Source organism: Anastrepha obliqua, chromosome 6 (assembly GCF_027943255.1).
Source record: "Anastrepha obliqua isolate idAnaObli1 chromosome 6, idAnaObli1_1.0, whole genome shotgun sequence".
NCBI classification, from domain to species: Eukaryota; Metazoa; Arthropoda; class Insecta; order Diptera; family Tephritidae; genus Anastrepha; species Anastrepha obliqua.
The window spans coordinates 54,742,873-54,752,639 of NC_072897.1; the positions used below are offsets into that span (position 1 = coordinate 54,742,873).

The 9,767-nt window shown below is 37.4% G+C and overlaps 1 protein-coding gene across 1 annotated transcript; it reads right to left on the reverse strand.

Annotated features, from left to right (window-relative positions):
• Positions 1-286: 286 nt before the first annotated feature.
• On the reverse strand, positions 287-2,095 carry LOC129250543 (uncharacterized protein K02A2.6-like). The gene is made up of 2 exons (XM_054890163.1): positions 1,936-2,095; positions 287-1,383 (listed from the first exon to the last, which is right to left on the reverse strand). Exons 1-2 carry the CDS (start codon positions 2,093-2,095, stop codon positions 287-289), a joined length of 1,257 nt encoding a protein of 418 aa, XP_054746138.1.
• Between the last annotated feature and the right edge of the window lie 7,672 nt (positions 2,096-9,767).

The window sequence follows — 9,767 nt, forward strand, 5'->3', positions numbered from 1 at the left end:
CCGAATTGAAAATAAGTGAGACCGACGCGCTTTCCATCTAAAACTGCACTGCTTTATTTTATCCTTTTATTTCTATACAGAGTTGCATAATTTGCCAGTGTTACCTAAGTAATAAGGTGTAAGCAGTGTTGCATAACAACTTACATATAAGTTATATACATATAACTATAATTTATAAACTACTTCACCCTGAAAGAAAATGAGTACATAAAAAATAACTTAATATAACTGTATACAATACAAAAATTCATTGGTATACAAAATAATACAAAGCAACATTTTACGATTATTTACGAAAATCTTTCGCTTCATAGCGATTAATATTCTGTCGAGTACGTGCACTTCTGCGAAGTTGGAGATCACCTTGTGATGAGCCATCTTCCATAGGCTGCCCGTTCGGTTCGTCAGGTGTCGATGTAGAGTCGTCTGCTTTCGGAACCCAAGTTACCAAATCTGATTCTTCTTGAGAGCTTACGTTGGTGCTAACCCTGGATTTAAGTTGGTTTACATGTCGTTTCAAGTACCCGTAGGAAGTCTTCACGACGTAGAGCATTTTTCCGAGTTGCCTTGTAATTATGCCTTGTAACCACTTTTCCCCTTTAGCGTAGTTTCGAGCGAAGATCGGTTCGTTTATGACGAACTTGCTTTTGCGTGCTCCATCTTTTGTTTTTACCGTCGATGTCTCGAAAATCTGGCTTAACAAAGTTCGTACCGGTCTGCCATGTAGAATTTCGGCAGGCGATTTTCCCTCAGCGTTAGGCATGGAACGATATGTCGATAGGTACTTTGTTACAGCTGCTCTTAGCTGTAGTCCGTCGTCAACGTTTTTCTTCACGGCGGATTTGAAAGTCCTAACAAATCTTTCAGCAAGACCGTTAGATGCCGGATGGAACGGTGCGCTAGTTAAGTGCTTAATACCCAGATGAGCGCAGAAAATCTTAAACTCCTCTGATGTGAGCTGTGGACCGTTGTCACTTACGAGAGTGTTTGGAATTCCTTCGATAGCGAAAATTGCAGCTAGCGCAGAAATTGTATCAGCTGTAGTTGTAGTCGTCAGTTGAGCAATGAATGGAAATTGCGAGAATGCATCCACACAAATGAGCCACATAGAACCGAAAAACGGGCCTGCAAAGTCGACGTGGACCCTTTCCCATGGATGGTTTGGTTCAGGCCAACCTTCGTATTCTCGTGCTGGAGCAGGGTTTACAGCTTTGCATATGTCGCACTTTGCAGCGAGCTTGGCAATATCGTTGTCGATGTCCACCCACCATACGTGTTGTCTGGCTAATTGTTTCATCCTGGATGTACCCCAGTGACCATCATGAAGTAATTGAAGAACTTGTTGTTTCAAAGATGCTGGAATAACTACACGGGTATGTTCCGCTTGAAAACATAGAAGATTGTTAATTATTGTCAAAGAATTTTTCCTATTGAAAAATGAACGAAGATCAGAGTCTTGAGGAGGTAGCTTTTCTGGCCACCCATTTTTTACAAAGGCTGTAACTCGGCGTAGAATGGCATCTTTCCCGGCGTGCTTTAAAATAACGTCTGGATCTATCGGCGTATTAATTGTTTTAACGTTTAAACAGGCTTCTTGTTTGTCGAATTCTCCATCAGGCCCTAGCGGTAGTCGTGATAGCGCGTCTGCATTTCCATTTTCAGTAGTTTTGCGATATTTGACATCGTACTTATATGACATGAGCGTTATGGCTCAGCGTTGCAACCGATGTGACGTCATTGTTGGTAATTGGCTGCTTGGGTTAAATATGCTAACCAGCGGTTTGTGGTCAGTTATTAACGTGAATGGTCTACCATAAAGATATTGGTGAAACCGTTTAACCCCAAAAATGATAGATAAGCCTTCTTTTTCTATTTGGCTGTATCGAACTTGATGTTTGTCAAGCGTCTTTGATGCAAAAGCGATTGGCCGCTCACTGCCATCAGGATAGGTGTGCGAAAGCACTGCACCAATGCCATAAGATGAAGCATCAGTGGCAAGCACTAGAGGTAATTGCTCGTCGTAGTGCGCAAGTGATGTGAACGCTTGTTGTTGTTTTGGGCCCCACGTAAATGGGACGTTTTTCCGGCGTAGCATATTGATAGGGGCAGATATCTGGGAGAAGTTTGGTATAAAATTATGGTAATAGTTAACCTTACCCATGAATGCTTCGACCTGCTTGATGTTTTTTAGTGGCTTCAGATCTCTTACCGCTACCAGGCCGGATTCGTCTGGCAAAATTCCACCTACGCTGATTTGTCGACCCAGATACTCGATCTTTTCCTGGAGAAAAAAACACTTTTGCTGTTTGCATTTAATACCGTTGCTTTGAAGAACTTGGAGAATGTTTTCGACGCGTTGCATGTGCTCATCGAATGTTGGCGCTGTGATGATGATGTCATCAAGTTAATTGCCACACCCTTCGATGCCTTGTATAAGTTGCTCGAGATACCTTTGAAAAATTGCTGGCGCGCTGGCTATTCCATACGGAAGACGTTGATACTGATATAGCCCCAACGGCGTGTTGACTACCATGATTGCTTTTGAATCATCGTCTAGCTCCATCTGCAGATACGCGTCCTTAAGATCAATCTTAGAAAAGTTTTGACCGCAGCGAATTGCGTGAAATAGACTTTCACGTGTAGGCAATGGATATTGCTCTATATCTATTTGCGCGTTGACAGCTTGTTTAAAATCACCGCATATACGTACTGACCCATCAGGTTTAGGTACAAGTACTATAGGCGATGCCCATTGCGAAAACCTGATTGGTTTCCAAATTCCGGCGTTTGTAAGTCTTTCTGCTTCTTTTTTGAACGCAGACATTTGCGAAAATGGCATTTTCCGGCTTTTGAAAAACTTAGGCGTTGCGTTTGCTTTTAACTGCACGGTAGCTTTGAAATTTTTTATTGTGCCAAGTGCTGGAGTAAACACCTCACTATACTTCTCACAAAGCGCGTCCACTTGTTTCACTTCTTTCTGGGTGATTTTTGAAATTTGCTTTATTTCAAACCCAAATTGTTTGAACAAATCCACACCAAAAAGATTGTCACCACTCTCAACGTTAGCTACCACAATATCGACTTGTTTTATTTTGCTACCACATTTCACAGTTGTACACAGTTCACCCAGCACTGGAATATGCTTTTCACCGAACCCGTATAAAATTCTTTTTGTTGCGCGAAGTTTTGGGCTATTTAATTATTTGTTTATATGTATTTAAGTTCATCACCGAAATTGTAGCACCTGAATCCATTTGAAATTTTATAATTTTTCCGAAAATTTGCAAATTAATGTAGTTTTTATTATCTTCTGCTTTTACAACTCCTGTTACACTGTGCACTGTATCGATATTGTGAATATGTTGATTTGCTTTTTTGTTTTTATTTTTGTTCTCGTGGAAGTTTTTGCTTTGTTTACTCATACACACTTGCACTATATGGCCTTTTTTACCACATTTGTTACATACACCCCATTTACACACGGAGCAGAGAACGTTAAATATAGAGAATTCTCACGATCTACGAATAGTGTGAATTGTCAAAAATGAAGTGAAACCGCGAACACTATTTCACCTCGCTTAACTCGACAGCGGGGAAGTTCTTAACAGAGCTGATTACAGTGAATTATGTACAAGTACATTGGCTCTGCTCAGTTTTTGGTTTCTGTATGAAATCAAATTGACGAATGCCGACGGCATTTTGCAAGGCATTTTTGCTTGTGCATTTTTATGTTCCCTTGGTAAACGAAAATTTATTCAATTTGTATTTTCAAACAAAGGTGATGAAGAAAAAATGATTGAATTTATTATAATATGCGCCAACATTTCAAATCAAAGTAACTTCAAATATTTTGATTTAATTTACCTCTCACATTTTGGTATGTGCGTTTTAGTAAATTTAAAACTAAACAAATTTGATGAAAATTTTTACTAATATTTTGAGTCGAAATTAATTCATAGCATACAAGTGTTTTGGTATATCGACATATGTATTTACATTTCAATATGCATTTATTGGTTCCTTTGGCAAACCAAATTTTTTTCAATTTACATTTTATTACAGGGAATAATAATATACATACATTTGTATGTATGCATTTTCTAGATAGTATAAAACTTTAAAATAAATAAAGGAAAACTTCAAAGAAACGTATTTGCATATATGGGACAACTAAGTTCAATTGCATCTTTATTAAATATAGTGTTGCACGCATATGTGTGCACTGAAGCAACATGATCTACCTCACGAGCATCGCCTTATCATATTTCATGCAATAATTAGGGAGTAAATATTCGAATGATCGAATTCCTGCAAATGCTAAAACAAGTTCTTCTGCATATGCATCGACGTATTTGCATGTGCGTATATGCACACTTGATGCCCTAACTATCTATATACGTTCAATTGATCAAATCAAAAAATTCTGTATACAAAACGCTTCATTACCAGGCACACAGGAAGATGGCATATGCAAATATAAATATGTGAATTGAATTCAAGCAAAACAATGCTTATTAATATACACATACATATGCACACATGCTTATTAATATACAACCGCACACACAGGGCATTCGCTTTATTCCTCAAAATGCGTATGTCGTTCAAAGCTAAAATTCTATGCCCAGCGACTACAAGAACAAAATGCAGTCATAGACGCAGGCGTAGCGGCCATCATTCTAGTTGCCATAGCGCTGAACAGTCGCGGCGGCGCCGAACAGTTTCAACTATTGTTCTGTGCAACAAAAACTCATCTTCAAAAAATTCATTGATAAATTCGAGCTCATAGTTCTAAGAGCAAGAACTTTCATTCATAAAACGAGCCGCCCATATGCCAATTTTCTCGACAATTTGAAATTAGTCAATATTGGAATATTTCGCGAAGAATTATTTGCCAATATTTGATAAATCTTCAATTTTTGTCAAGTCGAGTGCCCGCGGCATCGTACATATGTATGCAAAAATATATGTATGTAAATATGTCGTTCTAAATGCTCGACAGCCGCAGCTGCTGTGCGTCAAGTGCGCGCATGAGCATACAGTAAGTTGCAGAAGAAAACAAGTAGCTTAAAAAAAAGGTCTGATTCGGACATTTTAATACTAAGATAAAATTTGGAAACAATTATTTTATGTTAACTGATAGTAGGCAAATAGTTAATTAGTAGATTACTTTACGTATGTAGTTTTTCAATTGATAAAAAGTGCACAAAACATATGCATATATCTGCAGTTAGAAACTTACTCTGAAATCAGAGCATTTGAAGATGCCTGTAACATTTCAAGCTTACTGTACATACAATGCTGTGCCAATGAATGTGCGCTGCGCCATGAGTGCGCGCTGGATTTCTTGCGAAGTTTTACCGTTTTATCTTGAGCTGTGGCTGGTGAGCACACATACACACAGCATATACATATGCGCAAATGTATATAAATTCACAAATGTATATAAATTCACAAATTTACATTTGCATATGCCATCTTCCTGTGCGCCTGGTAATGAAGCGTTTGCTATAGAGGATTTTGATTCAGTTGAAGGTAATTCAACAAAGTTTTACAGACACCAGACAGACAGACATAACATATGTACATAATTTGGATGATTTGGAGAAATTCAAATATATAGGTCATATTAAAAAGCTACCTAACATTCTTTGCTTCTAATCACCAACAAATTCTTATCGACTGCTGCTAAATTTACATAATTCAGCCCCTCACTGTTAATTTTTGTTGAAAAATCTGTCTATGGTGAATTGTCTTCGCGAGACGAGTACCCCTCGAAAATGAACACTTTCCAGTCATTAAGACTTCTCTATTCATTAACGTTGACCCGATTTACACGAGAAGACATCTGGAAGGGAAACATTTTGTTCGGTGGCGAAGGACGGACGGGGAAGAGAGAAGGGATTTTGTCTCCCGTACTCGGCGACACGCTTTGCTCTTCTTATTCGTATTTCCAATCTTTCCAATTTTTGACAGTTGCTTCATTCGTTTTCTTCTTTTTTGGGAGAAGGTTCTGAGTTATGTGTTGGTTTTCAACCAAACGGAAGATAACAAAGATGACAAACATCCGAACACTGCTTGGGAAATGCACGATTATTTTTGCTAGTAAAGTAGGTATAATTTAAAATATATTATGGGGAATGTTTATGTTGAATTCTAATTTTCCTCGTATTTCTAGTTACTCAAGTTAATTTTAAGTTAATTATTTACATATGAAGTATTTTTAATTTAATTTTTTTTATTCAAGTATAAGAATTTATAAATATATTTCAATAAAAAAACAACAAATTATTTATTATTTAACCAGTTTGCATTTTTCATTCATATATTTAAGAAACTGTTGTCGCACGCTCTCTGCTTTACATGTAAGCGCGTGCTAGAATACATCCGAACCAGACGATGCTAAAGTGTTAAATGTCAAAATGTCGCGGAAACATTTTTGCCCGTGTGAACGCGAATGAAACTTCAAAAGAGAATTTCCAGTGTCTCCCTTCCAGATGTCTCCTCGTGTAAATCGGGTCGTTCTCTGCACGGAGACATCTGGAATGGAGACACTGGAAATTCTCTTTTCATGTCTCATTCGCGGGCACACGGGCAAAATTGTTTTCGGCGACATTTTGACATTTAATACTTTAGCATCGTATGGTTCGGAAGTATTCTCGCACGCGCTTACATGTAAAGCGGAAAACGTTCGTCAAAAATTTCTTAAATATATGAATGAAAAATGCAAACTGGTTAAATAATAAATAATTTGTTGTTTTTTTTATTGAAATATATTTATAAATTCTTATACTTGAATAAAAAAAAATTAAATTAAAAATACTTCATATGTAAATAATTAACTTAAAATTAACTTGAGTATCTAGAAATGCAGGGAAAAATTAGAAATCAACATAAACATGTCCCATAACTATTTTAAATTATACCTAATTTACTACCAAAAATAATCGTGCATTTCCCAAGCAGCGTTCGGATGTTTGTCATCGTTGTTTTCTTCCGTTTGTATGAAAACCAACACATAACTTAGAACTTTCTTCCACAAAAGCAGAAAACGAATGAAGCAACTGTCAAAAATTGCTTTAAGATTGGAAATACGAATAAGAAGAGCAAAGCGTGTCGCCAGTACAGGAGACAAATTCCCTTCCCTCTTCCCCGGCCGTCCTTCACCCCCGAACAAAATGTTTCCCTTCCAGTGGAGACATCGTGTAAATGGGCACATATTGCGTTTCTGAATTTGCAGCTTTGTCGCGAATGAGAACTGCCACAACCCGAGCAAGATTTAAATTTTGACAAATTCCCGGTAATGCAATTTGCGTTTGTTTTTTGAACATTCACAGCGTTAACTGGAATTTCTTTTTCACTCACTTCTTCTTTGATTGACCCGATTTACACGAGGAGACATCTGGAAGGGAGACACTGGAAATTCTCTTTTGAAGTTTCATTCGCGTTCACACGGGCAAAAATGTTTCCGCGACATTTTGACATTTAACACTTTAGCATCGTCTGGTTCGGATGTATTCTAGCACGCGCTTACATGGAAAGCAGAGAGCGTTCGACAACAGTTTCTTAAATATATGAATGAAAAATGCAAACTGGTTAAATAATAAATAATTTGTTGTTTTTTTATTGAAATATATTTATAAATTCTTATACTTGAATAAAAAAAATTAAATTAAAAATACTTCATATGTAAATAATTAACTTAAAATTAACTTGAGCAACTAGAAATGCGAGGAAAATTAGAATTCAACATAAACATGCCCCATAATATATTTTAAATTATACCTACTTTACTAGCAAAATAATAATCGTGCATTTCCCAAGCAGTGTTCGGATGTTTGTCATCTTTGTTATCTTCCGTTTGCTTGAAAACCAACACATAACTCAGAACCTTCTCCCACAAAAGAAGAAAACGAATGAAGCAACTATCAAAAACTGGAAAGATTGGAAATACGAATAAGAAGAGCAAAGCGTGTCGCCGAGTACGGGAGACAAAATCCCTTCTCTCTTCCCCGACCGTCCTTCGCCACCGAACAAAATGTTTCCCTTCACCCCATTTACACACGGAGACATCTGGAATGGAGACACTGGAAATTCTCTTTTCATGTCTCATTCGCGGGCACACGGGCAAAATTGTTTTCGGCGACATTTTGACATTTAATACTTTAGCATCGTATGGTTCGGAAGTATTCTCGCACGCGCTTACATGTAAAGCGGAAAACGTTCGTCAAAAATTTCTTAAATATATGAATGAAAAATGCAAACTGGTTAAATAATAAATAATTTGTTGTTTTTTTTATTGAAATATATTTATAAATTCTTATACTTGAATAAAAAAAATTAAATTAAAAATACTTCATATGTAAATAATTAACTTAAAATTAACTTGAGTATCTAGAAATGCAGGGAAAAATTAGAAATCAACATAAACATGTCCCATAACTATTTTAAATTATACCTAATTTACTACCAAAAATAATCGTGCATTTCCCAAGCAGCGTTCGGATGTTTGTCATCGTTGTTTTCTTCCGTTTGTATGAAAACCAACACATAACTTAGAACTTTCTTCCACAAAAGCAGAAAACGAATGAAGCAACTGTCAAAAATTGCTTTAAGATTGGAAATACGAATAAGAAGAGCAAAGCGTGTCGCCAGTACAGGAGACAAATTCCCTTCCCTCTTCCCCGGCCGTCCTTCACCACCGAACAAAATGTTTCCCTTCCAGTGGAGACATCGTGTAAATGGGCACCTTCCAGATGTCTCCTCGTGTAAATCGGGTCATTGCTTGTACTGTTTTTGTTGTTGCTTCAAACGACTCAGCTATGAGCATGACGTCGGCAAGGGTAGGTTGTAATTTTTGAAGCGAAGCGGAGCGGACAGCGTCGTGTGGTGTATGCGTGATGAGCTGGTCGCGGATCATCTCATCGATGTATGTGTGAGAGCAGTTAATTGCGGAGCACACGAACTGACACTCTCTTGCAAGACCACGAAGTTCGGCTACATACTCTCTGTAAGATTGGTGCGGCTTCATGTCCCGTTTAAAAAAATCGTAACGTGCTGCGATGATGTGTCGCCTTGACTGGAAATGTTCTGTTAACTTTTCCGTTAATTCTTTGAATGTTTGTTCTTGCAATTTGGTACTTCCATAAAGATTTTTTAGAAGTTCAAAGACTTCTGCACCAATCCACGACAAGAAGAAGGATTTTTTCTTTTCCGCACAATTGACACCGTATGCACTGAAATGCTGGTTGAGTTGTTCCAAATATGACTCCCATGTCTGCTGGTCTTTGGCAAACTTCGGGAATGAGGGCACTATGGTAGAAGTTGTACCATCTGCTTGCTTTTCAAGCAGCGCCTTCATCCACTTATTTTGCTGATCAACCAAATTTTTCGCGAACTCTTTCTGTTCGCTTAAGAGTTTTTTTAAAACTTCACTGTCGTTCGACATTACTCATACACGGTTTTTTCCTCGTCGCCAATTGAAATAAGTGAGACCGAATTGAAAATAAGTGAGACCGAATTGAAAATAAGTGAGACCGACGCGCTTTCCATCTAAAACTGCACTGCTTTATTTTATCCTTTTATTTCTATACAGAGTTGCATAATTTGCCAGTGTTACCTAAGTAATAAGGTGTAAGCAGTGTTGCACAACAACTTACATATAAGTTATATACATATAACTATAATTTATAACACTTGTACCATTTCTACTACTTCAGATTTTGTGCTTCCTTAAATTTTAAAATGTTTGCAATACATTCATTATC